The following is a 17,400-nucleotide window of genomic DNA, read 5'->3' as shown; positions in this document are numbered from 1 at the left end:
AGGAGAGCGCGCCACTCGATACGTACCCGTCACAAGATGAAACCGAAATATAAGACTCTAAACAGACAGAAGTGCTGTAAGCAATCTTATATATATTCTTTGTCGACTCCTGTATGTGTATAGCTGGTGAATAAAAGCGTAATAGATAGACAATAAAACAGCTGTCGGATATATACAACCGAGTTCAAAAGACGAATTGAATTGTGTGTGTGACTTTGGGGGGTGTAATTTATTTTGAAACGCATTAAAACAAGTAGGGGGGAGCGAGGGTTAAACACCATTTATAAATTATCTCACGGTTCTCCGTTCAAATAACAAAAAATTAGTCTACATCAAGAGAAACATGATTCCGGCGATTTTTGATACTGCACATCACTTTTTAAATGTACGTTTCTTTTCTCTACAACAATTTTGTTTTTTAGCCTCTCTCGCAATCTAATGTAACTTGTTATGAAACTGTACACACATCGATTATAACACGAACGGGGGGGGGGACGTGATCACGGTCAAAGGGAGCGGGGGGTTTCTCATGAAATAGGATCGACTTTAATTAGGGTGTTGATTAAAACAGCTCTATCGGTGTTTTTCCCCCAAACGAAATTCGATACGCATTTCGTGTGTACGTAAAACACCAGTGTGTGTCAATAATATGATGCGAAACATCGAAAAACATTCATGGGAAATGATAACAAATGATTCAAACGAAAAGAAAAGTGTTTTTACCTTGTTATGCAATATATAATAGTAAAAATGTACATAATTGATGCAATCGACAAATAATTTGATTTGTTTGCGCTACATTCTTTCCCTGCGTGAAACGATTTGTTAAAAGAATAATTACTCCCTTGGCAACCAAATAATGTAATTATTTATAATAGAGAGACTAGTGAGGTAACGTAAAGTTCAAATCAAAACATTGTTACAAGGAATGATTAAGACTTTGTGAGGGGGTTTGTCGTCATTTCGCCATCGAATTACTTTTATCATCTACCCTATAATATCGTGTGCATTTTCGTGACCATTCCCAGTTAAACAAACGTTAACCAAAGAATTAAAAAAAAAGGAATTTCTTTGAATTGAATTTAAAATAATGTTGATCATCGCTTCAATTGTAAATATGAAATTCATCAGTTGGATTGATCCGAGTGATCGTTGGCGTAAGGATCCGAGTCGTCGGTGTTGAAGGCAGCGCTGCCCAGTCCGGCGATCATACCCTGCGGCACCATCATCTTGATGATGCTGAGGTGCTGGGCGTGCGAGCGTCGTGTGCACAGACACTGGCAGACGATCTTCTGGAAGGCGTAGCGGAAATCGCGGCTGAAAAGGGCGTAGATGCACGGGTTGATGGCCGAGTTGCAATAGCCCAGCCAAAAGAGGACGGAAAACAGCACCGACGGGATGCACTGCGGACAAAACGCCCGCACCACGTACATCGTGAAGAACGGCATCCAGCACACGATGAACCCACCCACAATAATTCCTTATAGAATAAAATCAGAATTAATTAGAGCGTCTAGTCTAAAACAATCGAGTGTATGACGTAACGTCGTATCTACCTAATGTCTTGGCAGCTTTGGTCTCCATTTTGAACCGCTTCACTTGGGCTTTGATGTTGCTGCGTCGGTTCATTTTCAAGGGTTTGGCGCTGTTGTGGTTGTTGGCCGATCCCAGAGGATCAATTCCGTCATCTCCGCCTCCGCTCATCCTGGGAGACGGACCCAGACAGCGGTGTCCACCGTTGTATTTGGACCTGTTGTTCTTCTTGCCGTGGTTGCCGCCCGTCTGGAAAATTTCCAAAGCGCTTCGCTTGTTGTTGCCCGCTTTGGACGCCCGGCCGTTGGTCCCGCTGATCCGCCCGCAACTGCACAACGGCGTCTCCATGTACAGGACCTTGTAAGCCTGGGAGGCGTTGGACACGTTCTCCCGCAAGCCGGACGAAGCCTGCTGTTGCTGGTGCATCTGCTGGAGTTGTTGCAACTGTTGTTGCTGTTGTTGCTGCTGTTGCTGCTGATAGAGCCGATCCTGCTCGCCATTGCGACACAAGTCGCAATCGGTTTCGATCGACGAAGTGGCGGCCGTCACGGTAATCTGCGGGAGATCGATCCTTGGATTTTCGCCAGTCCCCACCGTCACCGCCGCCGGCGTCGTGCTGTCAGACAGACGGGTGACGATATCACGATCAGCCAGGCCGGCCAGAGCCGGGCCCAGTCCCGGAGGGCAACCATGTTTAGCCAATAGGACCGAAGTCAGAGCGGCCGACGGTTTCTGTCCCGACCGCCCCCTGTGAATCCTCAACGTCAGCCGCTCTTTATTCTCCACGCACTGTCGCCCGTATCCTCCGCCTTCTTCCTGTCATATTTGAATAAAAATACAAAAATTCGAACCATCAATAATCAAAACGGTTGGGCGCGTATCAAAGAGATTGTCGCAATGGATAAATAGACACGAATGAATCACGAACTGTACATAGAGAGATTTCTCCTTATATGCCCACGGGCGAGCTCCTTCTTTTGTTTCCTCGGCGTATTTTTCCTGTTTTCCAGCTGACGTCGCAACTTATATCGCCAATACCCAGACAACAAAATAGAAGAGGCTCTTTTCTTTTCCGCATGCGTGAGCGTGATAACCTCTATTGTATAGTGTACACACTCGCATAGAGGAGCTGACAAAAGGAAATCGAGATGAGGCAGGTTCGAAAAATGAACGGCTTTTTACATATATAAGACTCTTCCCTTTTTCTGCCAATATTGACAAAACACTGATGGAGGAAATTGCAAACGCGACGAACTTTTGCGATCGCTGCTGGCCTCCATCAAAAGTGGTGGTCCCTATCTTTTTTGCCGTGTACACCATTTTGTGTATTTGCTTCTTGACGCGGGTAGTATAGCCAAACAAGTCGACTCTATTGGCGCCCATCAATTGTCAATCAAATGGCCAAGCTGAGCGGCGACAACTATAACCCGCGTGTCCCGTCGGACGATTGCGCCATTCAATCCCGGGACGTCCGTCTTTTTGTGTGTGTCCCGATATTCTTAGAATGAAAAAAAAATGGCTGGGCTCGGGAAATCAATGCAACTGATCAAATCAGATTTCTATACTACCCCGGAATAATATGGACAATTTTGCTCTAGGCTCTTTTTTTCCTGGGTTGTTGCCGGATGAAAAGGTGCAGTGATATGGGATTAGTTGGTGAACTCACGAAGCTTCGTGCAAAAGAGGAAACTGAATTTTACCAAATATGATTTGCCCTCTGGCGCACTACTACTCCTACTACTCGCTTTAACCCGAAAGAAATCAAAAAGAATTTGGAATTGATATACATACTATCTAATTAACATTCGCAACTGCTGGCACCCACCCACCCACCGGCGGCAGCATCTTCTATATTCACGACGGAAACTTTTCGGGGGTTTCCGTTTTTGTCTAACAGCTCAGTTGATTTCTTTAATTACATCCTGGAAATCATTTCCGCATCTCTACACACTTGCGTCGCTCAACGCCCAACGTGTTGGCGGCGGATGTTCTCCACACGACTTTTCACGCGTCTGCAAAGCACAGCAACCGAGCAGCGTGATTCGCGTACTCGCCGCACCTTCTCTCTCTGGCAGCAACCCCGGTGGCCGGCGTGTACGAAGGCGTGTATAATCGACGCCAGCGCACCCGTTCATATTGATTCCGCTCAGATTAGCAAATTCTCAATGCCCCCCCGGCGCGCGTGCAATTGTCAACGTGTTGAAACTCGTCAGACGTGTACCCGGCACAGTTTTGACACATTCTGTCGAATGTCTTTGAAACTTTGAAATGAATTTCAATTTAAACTTGATGCATCTAAGATTAATGAGGCTCGTCTCCCTCCGGTTGCCATGGGGATATCGATTGTTTCGTCGGCTTCAACCGACACTCGATAGAAATTGTGAACATTCACCTGTTCTGTTTCCCCCCGCGTTCTCGGGATCGTGAGCGCGTGTTTCAAGCGCAATAATGCCCATTTGGAAATTCACCCCGGACTGGTTTAACCTCTGAGGTATTAATAGTACTACACGGGCACACGAATCTCTATATGAAATTAATAACCGACGCAGCAGTGAGAGTCAAATCATTATTATTTCAACCAAATCAAAAATTTCCCACGTTTTTTTAGCATCCCGCCTAGGCGCCTATACAATTCGATCCCGCACTAACGAACACATTTTTCTCATCTACAGAATGGCACTCCGGGCTACGTCTCTCAAACACCCGAGAAAAGACTGAAGGAATATAAAAGTATGCTAAAAGAGTTTCAGTTGCTGCTGATGGAGCCGCTTCATCTCTCTCCGGCCGGTCGCTTCAATTCAAACGCGATTGATACAGGCAAGATCTTGTTTCCCCCTTTTTCTCTATATGAATGTGTACACGTTCCTCTTTTATGTGTTCCGTATATATTCCTGCATCGATTGGATTCCAATTCAGATTTCTAACCCCCTCGCTTCATGTCGACAGGCTCAGCCCAGCAGTTGCGATTGATCGCCGCTCGGTTGCGCCATTTCTATTCCATTACAATTCGATCCTTTGCGTCTTTTTTTGGGGGGCTGAGACAGTTGACGAGAGACGCTGATGACAGAAACGTGACCCGGGCATCGTTCCAAAATCATTTACTTTTTTTGGAGTAAGAAAAAGTACGAAGACATCTTCTTTTTTGGTCGTCGTCGGCATTAAGTCCTGTTGGCCCAACTCTGGCGGTATATTCAAATTCGCTTTTGATGGCTCACGATCCACCGATAAAATGTCATCAAACCCTGCCAATGCAATCCAATCACGATCGACCATCACATACAGAGAGCTCTATACAAAGGAGGAATACATATAGTACATTGACGACTAGCCATCGTATAAGACCGCCTATAAAACAATAGTGCGTCTCCAACACAAAACCCCAAAAAGCTTCCGCAAAAACTTTTTCTTCTTTTATAGCCGCGCTGATTACTCACTACCAAGTTTTAATAGCCGATCCTTTTCTCGATATAACCCGAACAAATTTAAGGCCATTACAATCTTATAGCGGCCATTAACTAGGCGGTGTACTCGATCGATTGTCAATGGGCTAATAAAATAGTTGGGAGAAGTGAAAAATGTAGCCTACCTTGGTTGTGCGGAAGCCTTGATTGATGGCCTTGGTGGTCTCGACGGCGGCCCGATAAATGCGCCAGTAGAAGAAGAGCATGACCAGCATGGGGATGAAGAAACTGCCCAGCGCAGAGTAGACGACGTAGCCCGGGTCGTTGGTCAACTCGCACGACCAGTCGTCGCAGTGCTGCTGGGATGGATGCCGGTTGATTTTGCGGTCGTTCCAGCCGACCAGCGGTGGGAAACAAATGACGAAACTCAGGAGCCAAACGACGGCCAAAAGGATCTTGGCCCGGAATGGCGTCATGATGGAGGGATAGGAAACGGGCCGGGTGACGGCCAGGTAGCGATCCAGGCTGATGGCGCACAAATTCAGAATGGAAGCCGTGCACATCCAAACGTCGACGGCCAACCAGATGGAGCACCAAATCTCACCGAAAATCCACATGTCCAGCACTTCCAGCGAGGCGCTGAACGGCAACACGGCCAAACCGACCGACAGGTCGGCCATGGCCAGCGAGACGATGAACAAATTGGTGACCGTCCGCAGTTTGGAGTCGAGAAAAACGGCCAGGACGACCAGGCAGTTGCCGAAAAGGACCAGGACATTGACGACGCCCAGGATGACCAAGGAGATGATCAATCCCGGTTGCGACCAATCCACTTCTTCCAGCGGATTGCTGCAGTTGCCAACGGCAGCGGCCGTCACCGTTGGCCATGAATCGTTGGCTATTTCGCCATCGCTAGTCACGCCGGACGCCACACTATCAAGCAAATGAAGCCCTGCCATGTTTTTTTTTCCGCTTTCACTTTCGGGCTCCTTATTTTTATTTTTCTGTTTCTATTTCGTCGTGCTGGCCGGCCACAATTGAGGACGGACGAACACCCTGTCAAGACTTTGTATATCTCTCACACATTCAGACGCCACAACACGCCAACAAGGCGCCAGAGGACGTCATGTTGATGGCCGAGACGACCGCTGGCTGCAAGCAGAAATCCAGCGGATAGATTTTTCCTTTTGGTTCCGTTGACGACAGCCGCTTGCGTTTGTTTTCTCGACAGCTCTCTCCATTCACGGAGACAAACTGAACGCGCCACCTTTAAAATTAGGAAAAATATAAAAGAAACAAATTAATACAATAAGAATAAACATTTCTTCGTTACGTAAAATAACAACACGTGTAATTCTTTAGTCTTAATCTTATTTTTTTTTAACGTGAAATTGTACGCGCAATAAATTCATTAGTCCCGATCTTGTGTCGAGCAGCAGTACACAAGTGTAACCTATGGCGATACGAAATCGGCAAACGGCATCACTTTGATTGTGTTTTGGAATTTCCGGCGATTTTCCGGGCCCCGCGGTTCAATAGCTCCCGTGATTAAATCCGCAAGACCAGCAAACGGCTGCAGCACACGGAGATTTATCCCGGCTAATGAACGGGAATTTCTTTTCTATTTTTGCTGGGCGCTATCACCTCAGATGTTTGTCTCCCACCTCCCCCCTTGGGCCGCTCTATATAACCACCCTTTCCCGGTATATGAACCCAATAAGGCATTGTGCATTGGCCGACACACACACGAAACGGGAGAAAAAAAAATCCAATCAGACTCATCTTCTATTCAGCGTGCGTACGGGGCGGGACCGAGTTACACGTGCGAGCAAGAGCATATGATGGAAAGCTGCGCGTCGGGATTTATTTGATTTTTTCCCCCGAGCTTAAATTTCATTCCGTTTTTGGGGAAGTTTCTTTATAGTATGTGTACTTGGGGCTTCTACGGCTAATAGTAGGGACCTTGGAATAGTTCATGATGAGGTACCGTATACCGTGGAAATCAGCCGATCGATCGGCGGCTATTTTTATTTCGTTTCTATTGTGTTATGCAAACGACTGTGCCAATGCAGCACTACCGAAATGGCGGGTTGACTTTGTACTCTGCGGCTGACACTTGCTGAAATCTAATACAATTTTCATGTTTCATTTCTCTTTTTCTAGATTTTATCCACGTTCGGTAAGACTCATAAATAACAGCACAGTTGCCTTCCGGGTAAAAAGAGCTTAAAAGTTCTAAAAGTTTCAATGTGTTATCGATCAATTATTCAACTTCGCGACTATCAATTTAATCGGTAAGTGGTTCGCATTTGGTTTAATCCACACAACAAATAACTCGAATTAAACTGAAAAAAAAAATATTTCTAGAAGATGATACACCTCATTGTTTTTCCTGAATAAATGGATAAAACCTATTCACCTGGATGGCGAACGTAACCTATCGCATTGCTAATGCAGACGAATGACCACATCTGACCAAATCAAAAGCCCTTTTCTTTTTATTATTATGCATCAACTTGTTACGTGATGTGGGCGCTTTACAGCATATCATATAATAGTTGTGTGATCAAACAAACGGTATAAAAATATGGGTTGAACACAGCCAGCCAGCCAGCCACACGACGGGGTCTTCTCAATCTCTGTCCACATCCTTTCCAGTAAAAACCCAAGGACGATAAGAAATCACGCTGCTTTATTCTGACCAGCTGTGCAGTTGTTCTGGTTATTTACACACAACAGGATTTTTTCGACACACACAAAAATCTTATTTATACGTAAATAATAGCCCAGACTTTTTTGTTTTGTTGGTTTTCCATATTTTGGATTTTTCTCTCTCTCGTCAGCCGGCCAGGATGATGATGGGGTCAGGTAAAATATACTTGCCGGCCAGGTCCACAAATGGTCAGCACATTCAAACTTCTCAAGAATATACGTATACGTATGTAATGAAGAAAGCGTGCGGGATAACTTCCTGTGTGATGGCCGGGATGGCGGGGGGAATAGTTTATATTCGGCTGTGTCCATATTATGCAAATGTTACGTTAACTATACTATACTATACATGGCCTTTGGCAGGGTAATCCTTACGTATACATGTATGCGGGGGTATTTCATTCGTCACATGCTAAACCCCCCGACGTCGGCTTTCTAGCTATTGGACCCGATCCAAAAAAGAGAATCTTCTTTATTGTACCTCGCACTGGTGGTACATAACTTTGAATATCCGCGCAGCTTGCAAATAAGCTTTGAATTTCCGGCCATTGGCGCTAAATCCTCTAGACATTGTATGTACTGTTCAAAGTAAAATTTACAATTGCAATTCTTTCAAAACCAATACTACGATATTATTATTATTCCACCGAAATAACTTGGTAAAACCAACTCTCACAGCAGCTTAGATTACTAACAGATTTATAGCTTATCGTCTGAGGGCCACCGCTTTCATTCCTGTTTTTCTGGCATCTCCCAAAAAAAGAGCTAGAGATTATATACCATCGATTGCAATCTCCAACACACAACGAAAGCGATTAGAACTTATCAAGCTGACGTCTCCCGCTCCCGGAGTGGACGTGTTTTATTTAGTTAAAATACAAAAATTAATTTTGTCTTCCCTTTTGAGGAATAAACACAAAAACCGTTGAGTGTTGACCCTGCATTCCGTAATGGGCGATTGAGAAAGGCGACAGAGCTCTCCAAAATAACACGTACACACACAAGTGTCAAGGCATTTTTAATTTAGTTTCTATATGGTTAGTTTGGGGGCTACCAGATAATACCACCGTACATTTATTATCTGTACAAATTTGGGTTTTGGGGGGATTCATTCCGGCTCTCACTTTCTCTTCTGATTCTTTAGATTCTTTGTGGGGGACTTGTGTGTTATCATCGCAGTAGGAGACGACATTTTTGTTTGTTTTTGGCGAGAGTCGCTTTATTATATGATTGATTCCTAAAGGAATAATGTCTTATTGCACGGATATAGTATACCGCGCCAAATGCAACATGGTTGATTGATTGATTCAAAAAGAGCCTTTACAAACCTGCCCGCCTACACAGCATATAGGAATTTATGTATACAGGAGCGAAGCGAAAGGAATAATAATAAGAAGAGGCCGGATCGACAACAGGGAATTGTATATCTCTAAGCGGAAAATGTTGGAAGATGAGGAAGATATCATAACCGGATAACGTCTTCTTCGGAAAAACATGATCGATCGACGTCCGTTTCTATATAATTGCATTACAGCGTGAACGATAGAGAGAGATATAAATGGATTGATGGCTTTGTACCCAAACAATGTCGCCTATTATACATGTCGTCTACACAACTACGTGATGGCTTTCCCATTGTCAACGTTTGACTATTCTGTTTGTGTGTTCGATTAAAAAATTGGGAGGGAAATAAAACGGGGGGTCTCCTAATCAAATATATAAGACGGATTCTGTCAATCAATGACAAAATGGAATTTCTTGGGTTTGGCGGACTATTGGCGACTTTTTACAGCACGGCATACATTTCCAATTTGTTTGCCCAATAGAGTCAAATCTCCTTTCCGAGAATTCAATACTTTTCGTCATTCAATCTAGCTCGTCCCTATTCGCCAGACATTATATTCTCCTTTTTACATAACGCTGTATTTATTCATTTCTCTCACGATGAGCGAGGAATTGTCATTCGAATATCTTCGTCAGTCAGTCAGGAATAAAAAAGGCGAGGCCAATAAATCAATAAAAGAGAACAGACGGTACGCGCCGGCCATAAAAATGAAAAGTTTAAAATTTTTTAGTCTTTAAAAGAAATAGTAACCATGGCAGGAAAATAAAATAAAAATCTTTTGAATAAAACGGAGACGCGCCCTGTTCACGATCGTGATGTATAGATGAAATCAGTCAGTTTAAACGGGGGGAAAAAATATGCCGGGTATTATTCATTCAAAATGTATCATTTTTGCTATTCATCACGCCGTACGAAGAAGATCCATCGTCGTCTCGCTAGCACTTAACTTTCAATCCTTTAAATTGCAGAGTGACGGGAGCCAAATGGAGTGCCACCAAAAAGTGGCACATCCTGCGGTGCTGCTGCTGCTCATCTCTTTCAATTCCTGCGGATTTGATATGAAATACCTTCATGGTACTTTAGGAAGAAATAAGGGAAATTGATAGCGATTCGTGGAATTTGGCGAATTTCTTACGTACGTATCAAATCCTGGCTGTAATAGAAGTTGGCCGTGCGCGACAAGAGACGACGATTGAATGAAACGACCCTGTCTGTCTACCGTATTAGGTAAAAAGGACGACCGGGAACAAGTCTGCTGCTGGTTGTTGGCATTTTGTGGGTGTAGACAAACCCAAGTCGATACAACGGATACATTTATATCCGTCCTATAGATTCGCCACTCACATATAAACCAAACAGACGGGATGGCCAGTAAATCCCAACTGCTGCCAGGACGACAGACTCAATTCGTTTATGCAAACGACCAGACAGGAAGAGAGACAATGTGTGTAAACATCCTCAAAACCTTGGGGAGACAATTTCATCATTGCGTTTAGTAAATTTAATGAATTATGCAAGGCAGGAAATAGTAATAAAACTAAAGTCGCCATTTCGTTCTTTACAAGGTGTCTGCTCGCATATACAGGTGCTGGAGGTCAATTTCGCCAAAATGTTTCAAGGTTAACTGTCAAACAATTCTTTTCTATCGATACTTTAGGAAGCTTCTTATTGCGTCTCTACCTGCGCGTAGAGCTAAACGAGGTTGCATTTCACTTTTTCTTTTTTAAAAACATTCAAGACTTTTGAACGCTCCCGATTCGATTCAATTGGACGCCCTTAAACACACACACAGGGCACTCTATATGTTGATGCCGACATTTATTCAAAAAAAAGCTGTGCTGGTTTGGCGAGTTGATGTTTTCGCTCGATCTTTATGACTTTTACATTCGTCCAAACAGCAGTAAAAATAGGAGACCACCTATCCAACACTGGCCACTTATTTGGTCGTGTCAGATTTCTTGCTGATGCATTATGTTGGGCAGAGTGTGAACGATGTAACACTCACGCTCGCAGCTCTCTGGTGAAAGGTGTATGCTCAAGGGGCTCATATAAATTGAAAAATTTTTTGAAATAAAAAAAGGACCGCGATGAATTGCTTTCATTTCCTCGACTGGGCGCCAACTTTTCTTTTTAAGGAAATTTGTTTTTTAAAAAAAGTAAATTTTTGACGCCCTCCAGCCCATTTATTCTTATTTTTTGGTAATTGCGTGATTGTTGTCGGAGAGAAAAATGTTGTTGTTGTTATGCCGTCACGTAGAACGTCGTAGTCACAAGGACAGCGTAATATCGGCTTACAGAACATACAAGATGTAAAAGTGATATTGTTATGTAACGTATCCAAGCGCTTGGATACATACGGGTGTGGTCTTGGGCAACACAGCGTTCTTCTTTTCCTCGCTATGAACTCTTCTTTGTATGTTAATTTGGGACTCTGAAGACGTCTGTCTAGACTTTTACTTTGATCTCTTATAACAGAGCCTAGCGCAAATCGAATGTTCTTTGAGAAGAAACAAAAAAGTGAATTAGCTTTTAACGAGCTTGAATGTTAAGTCTTTTCTTCTAGCTGACTATTCCACTCAGACAGTCTGATCGATGTACATACATGTCGTTGGATGCATTAGATCGAAACAGATCACTGGATCAGTGAATCATCCCTCCCCCCGGAAGAGCACAAAAAATATAAGAAGATGATGACAAAAAGAAAAAAGCGTTTTGGTTTTTACCTGTCAAAATAACCGCGCCAAATTCAAAACGTGAAAAGAAGCGAAAGACGTTAAGGAAAGTTGAAGGTAACAACGTACATGGCATCATCTGCGGTTGATTGGAAACCGACCAGAAAAAAAAAGAAGTTTGGAAGACTCCCAGGAAGGGAAGATGAAATGAATTATCGTTGAACTGCTTGTTATGCAAAATACAGGGCGCAAATGAAATATTTTGGGGCTGTCACGATTGTCATTCCTCGTGGGTGCAACCCTGACTAAGAAAAGGTAAACTTTAACAAGGCCTAACGCGGACGTGATTAAAGATGATGCGTGACGCTTCACGTTTACATACAGACTAGACGGCGTGCAATTTCTGTTTACCCATTCAATTTCACGAGAGCGGCGCTGTTGTTGTTTGCAATTTGCATTGTTTTTCTCCTATTTTAACATAACGAGCCGAAAAATGATGAGGGGGGAGCGAATATCACGCGAACAATTGACCCTCTTGTGTTATTGGAACGTGTTTAAATGCATCCGTCTTGTTGCATGGGCAACCCGAAAACAGGTTGAAGAACATCTCATAGAAACGCCGTATATAGATTTATACTACACGACGGCACACACAAACAACACGAACGAGGGGGGGGGGAATAAAAATAGCATAGAGTACTAAATATTTATCAAATGGCCAGATATGGTTCCGCTCTATTGCGTGTCCAGTTGATCAAAAAATATATCAGACCAGAATTGTAATTTAAACCCCAACGAACGCAAAAATGCTTAAACAATTCAAATGAATTCCGACCTGCTTGTGGCGAAGACACCGGACTGGACTCGCTAACTGGAAGATTCAAAAGGGAATTGCTGGACGATGGTTGTAATCCGTTGGAAACAAAAATTGGGCCACTGCAGCAATTGGTCATCAATCACCGGCAACAACAACCACAACAGCAGAGAAAGTTTTGATGAGTCAGCGTTTCGCCAAAGGCGGGAAATTCAATGGAATGTAATGAGAATGTTTCGGTAGAGTTTTTGTTGAGCACGCCACACTTTTTATATTTTTTGGGAAATGTAAAATTCCTTCACGAGGACGAACGAACGGTGTTGACTCGGCGCCCGACCGAAGGTGACTGTTGTTGAGACGGTTGAACTTGAGAGTGCAGACGACCTGCCAGAAATCCAAAAAGTGAACACCAGAGGCACTGGATGCTGCGGCCGATGGCGGTGTCGCTGCGTGAAAACTCTTGGCGTTCTATTTATTTTAATGTCAACTGCATTTAAGTTTTTTCTGGGATTTCTATCCCAGGACATTAACATTGCTCATATTCAAATTCACTTGGTAACCAATTTAGCGCCAGCCAAAACGGAAATAACTTGCTACTTTCATAGAAACTGCAGTTATTAGGAATTGCTTATCGAATCAACGAGATTCAAGAAAGTGCATTTCTGTGTCGTCAATTAATGAAAACAAGTGTATGAATAATGAAGAGCGTTTTATTCACGCCCGCTTTATATTCTTATTCAAAACGGAGAAAAGACCAAAGTTTGAGGGTCATCAAATGGAGAAGTTGTTGCGCGCCCATCCAACAACAACAACGCACGAACCTATGCACGTTTCATTCGAATGTGTGTGTTCATAATGTACGGCTGCACGAACGACGCTGATGGCGACACGCCCTACTTGATACATATACCTGCCAGTGAATGATGCATGCTGGCAACCATCAATTATTTGATCACCTGTCATCGCTGTGTGTATACCTTCGCCAGCTTTGACAAACGAGCAAATTCTTGTGTTATATTGCCACAGTCGGTCTATCGTTTATCTTTTTGCAATCTGTTTCGTGAAACGATCGGGAATCTCTTGACATTAACCTCAAATGGTTTGACCTAAATATCGACAACATTTCAATTTCACGAGCTAATAACCCCGTCGAGTCGACTGGCATTTATATAAGCAGACGGAGGCTTATTGGTTTTTATTGTTACGAAATCAATTGCCGTAACAAAATGGCAGAAGATGAATAATGGCCGACGACAGCAGGAAACATATTGAAGAGCTTGTACCGTATCACGACACTAAATCTCTCGATTGAAGGAGACAACATGTGAAATGGCTATCAAACAGTAGCCGGAATTCCCCAGCCGGATCAATGTCGTCGGCCATTTTGAATAAAAATGAAATCAACTGCCCATTTTTCGTTTATTCACAAAACGAAAAATATTCAAATGAGAAGAAAACCTTGAAGAATTTGAATATTTAGGGGGAGGGTCTGAACAAAATTCAGTGTCATCATTTTAGAGGGGGGGGGGTATAATTTTTTGGTGGGGGAGGGGGTACCTTTTTCTGGCGGCCATTGATGAATGGGGGAGGGGTACCTTTTTTGGCGGCCATTAAAATTGAAAAAGTAGGGGGAAGGGGGTACCTTTTTTCTGGCGGCCATTGACGAATGTTGGGGGGAAGGGCGCGAAAAATAAAAATTCGTGTGCCGTTGTTTATGGACGAAACGGATACCGGCAGGGTGACGTGCGTGAACATTTTTTTTTTCACGCCGAATGACCCGAGGGGACAGACTTCTGTAATGGCACCTGGAAGGCACAATCAACTGGGCCTAGAAATGTGTGTAATGTACACCGCAACTTCAGGAGGAAAAGGATCACGCCACTACTCTTCTTGAAATAAAATAATCCCGTCGGCACGCACATTGTTGAATAAAACAATTTAAAAAAAGGGAAAATCTCGAACGTAGAAAATGTTTTTTTTCCTCCACGTGCCACTTTTATTGGCCTCATTTCTAAATAAAGTACCAGACTCGACCAGACTGTTATTTAAGGTGCCCCGTGCCGTGAATTCCTGAATCAATATTGAATTTATTGACAGTTATTGGGATGGCGTGCCAGGTGAGAACGCCAGCTGAGAACGGCGGCCATTCACGTTAACTGGCATCTCAAGCACTGTTGATTTTGATCCCGATGGTCAATGACGCACGGTCAGTTTGCCATTTTTTCCTTAGCTAGCCGTTGACGTCCGTTCCATCAATCAGATTCACTTCCGTTTCTATAACAACTGACAAGTGCACTCTATATCGACTCACCGACTTGAACCGCGCCCAGAAAACCCAAGTGACATTCGTTCAAACCCCAACAAGGAATAGAATATTGTATTGAATGATCTATAGAGAGTTATATACCTATATAGATTCTAAGTTTCATATGAGCAGGATGTTAACAAGTCGATATAGCGGCGTATATGGAGCGTGTAAAGAATTTTAAAAAATAAAAGGGACCGCCCTTTGTCAGTTCATTTTTCGTGAGTCCGAGCAAATTGGTTCCATGTCTTAGCAACTGGTTCAATAAAATAGTTGAGATATAAAACCGTATAAAACCAAGTCGCTATAGCGCGCCAAATTCAAAAAAAGTTGTAATCATTTTTCGCGCATTTCTAGCACGTCCGCTGCGTGAAATGGACCCCACTTTCGCATTTGATTATGTAACACCTGGCCTTTTTCGGCGCGATTTTCAAATTTGCAAAACGGAAGTGTGTGACCCAACAGGTCTGACCATTTGTCGTGCGTTCGCATTAATACATTTTTAAATCTAACAGATTTAACAGATTTAAATGCGATTTCTGTGGCACGAATGATGTCATCACCAACTGCTTCAGGATTTTAGGGAGTTGACAGGGGACACACCCAGAAAATTCCCGACTGCTCAGCTCAGGGGAGGAGTGGTCCTACTGGACCGAACGACCGCAAATGAATCGCCGCTGCGGCGCGGTTATATTACCGCCCAACATGTTTCTCCCATTTTACGAGTCTAAATAACTGAGTGTAGGACATCAGACAATACCACCACCAAGACAAGACCGAGAGTGGGATTTCCTGTCATGTGTACAAGATGGGGCACCGGCCATTTTCAATCCCGCCGCCGATGTACACGCCCAGTTTGGTATTGTCTTATTTATATATAACTTTTCCCCGTTTCTCTCCTTTTGTCTGGGCGTTCGATTCCGGGTGGTACGCCGGCGGAATACATCCGATCACTTTCATTTGCATTGCGCCAAAATAAAATAGAATCTCGTCTGGCACGATAATTTGTAACGATGTCTGGAATGAGACATTTTTCATGGCGGGGAATCATTTCCCATTTGGGAATCAACGCGGTTTTCTAATTGTATATATTCAAACGTGATTCATTTAAGTCGGACCAACGGGAAATTGGCGTTCCATTTGACGTTAATACAATCGTATAACGAAAGGCGACTTGATGGAACGCAATCATTTGGCTTCTCAATTGTCGATTAGATTTTCTTCTTTCTTCCGGAAACGCATTTCCTTCCAATGATCGGCAAAACAAACAATGAAAATCGAAATGCATTTAGAATTACTGGATGCCCCCGCAGCAAATTCTTATATAATAAGAAATATAACACAAAAACAAATCGATTCGATAGAGTGGATGGCCTGGAGGCGGACGCCCATTTCCCGCTGTCGAAGATGAACGGAGACGAGTTGACACATTGAGTGAATGTCATTCGGACCCCATCTAAATATATTTGACATTTTGTCTTTTTCTGTATATATTGTCCAGGCTTCTATTTTTGTACTATTTTTATTTGTGTATTGTGCAATGTCTCAGGATGGATTATTATTGGCAGTGCACTATGCATGCCTTTCCATACGAATTGATCGATGCTGGGCGCGGTTTTGTGAAGTCATCCACCGACGCAGCACTTATTTGCGATGGGCAACATTATGCTCGCGTCCGTACCTCTCTAATTGCGTGTTGCAACATCCGACCAAAGATCAACATCCAACAACTGCTGCACTCTATACCGATTTGTCTTTTGTCATCCACTCAAAGAATACAAGAAGAGAATATATACTGTCGCAGATTGTGACGACCCACGCAATAATCTATCCGTAATATACCCCCCTTCGTGCAAATATAGCGATGGCGTGTGTCCACAGTTGATTGTTTATCGGCGAAAAATCAATTCGACCAAGGCCAGTAGTATTGATGCACAAATCGATCTCTGGTGTTATAGTTTATGTATAAGGGGAAGAAATAAGTTGGGTGGAAAATGTCGAATCATTTGCTGCCGCTGCTGCACGCTAGACAACAGAAATCAATGCATCGTACGTGGTCGCTGTTTGGCGACCCAAAGAAACAAAAAATGTACGTGACAAACTACAATATAATACTACTCTCCAAGACAGCCATATCGGGAGTCTATAATACAAAAGCGTCGTGCGTTCTCTCTCGGTGCGTGAATGAATATAAGACAAAAAAAACATAATCCAGCCGTTCTCTCTTCTTTTGTTTTCTAGGCTATAGTGGTTGGTTGTTGTTCTCTTCAAAAGCCAAATGAGAACACACAGATGAATGGAAAGGTTGTCGTGACATTTGACGAGTTCCGTTGCCCGAGATATACTGGTGCGATAGCTATCCTCAAAAACCCACTTTGTTATATTCCGCGTTTTTTATTCTTATATAATATAGATTTCTGTTTAGCTTGGCTTTTATTTCATTGTTTCTGACTTGCCTGCAATCACCAAGGAGTCGTTTTTTTTTTTGTTTTGTTCTATAGAAATTTTTTCACGCAGTTGCTCGTGAGTGAGGATCAGAGTTGACGTTTTTGTCATAGATTATTCCGATGGCGTCGCAGTGAAACTCTATAGGGGTATTCGTCTCATTCGTTCGGTCA

At 43.3% G+C, this 17,400-nt stretch overlaps 1 protein-coding gene across 2 annotated transcripts in view; it reads right to left on the bottom strand.

Moving 5' to 3' along the window:
- Positions 1–208: 208 nt before the first annotated feature.
- Positions 209–17,400, bottom strand: part of LOC124198154 (probable G-protein coupled receptor No9) — a 32,376-nt gene continuing 15,184 nt past the window's right edge. Inside the window, exons 1-4 of one of the 2 annotated variants that reach the window (XM_046593849.1) lie at positions 12,499–12,994; positions 5,120–6,201; positions 1,557–2,349; positions 209–1,480 (exon numbers count right to left, since the gene is read on the bottom strand). In XM_046593849.1, the coding sequence (XP_046449805.1) occupies positions 1,128–1,480; positions 1,557–2,349; positions 5,120–5,893 (1,920 nt within the window). In that variant the 5' untranslated portion in view covers positions 5,894–6,201; positions 12,499–12,994 and the 3' untranslated portion in view covers positions 209–1,127. Of the gene's footprint in view, positions 1,481–1,556; positions 2,350–5,119; positions 6,202–12,498; positions 12,995–17,400 lie in introns of those variants that run through there. The other variant, XM_046593850.1, reaches the window with a different exon arrangement.

This window comes from Daphnia pulex, chromosome 7 (assembly GCF_021134715.1).
Source record: "Daphnia pulex isolate KAP4 chromosome 7, ASM2113471v1".
Taxonomy (NCBI): domain Eukaryota; kingdom Metazoa; phylum Arthropoda; class Branchiopoda; order Diplostraca; family Daphniidae; genus Daphnia; species Daphnia pulex.
The sequence above is the reverse complement of the archived record's forward strand: the minus strand, read 5'-3'. Positions and strand labels throughout refer to the sequence as shown.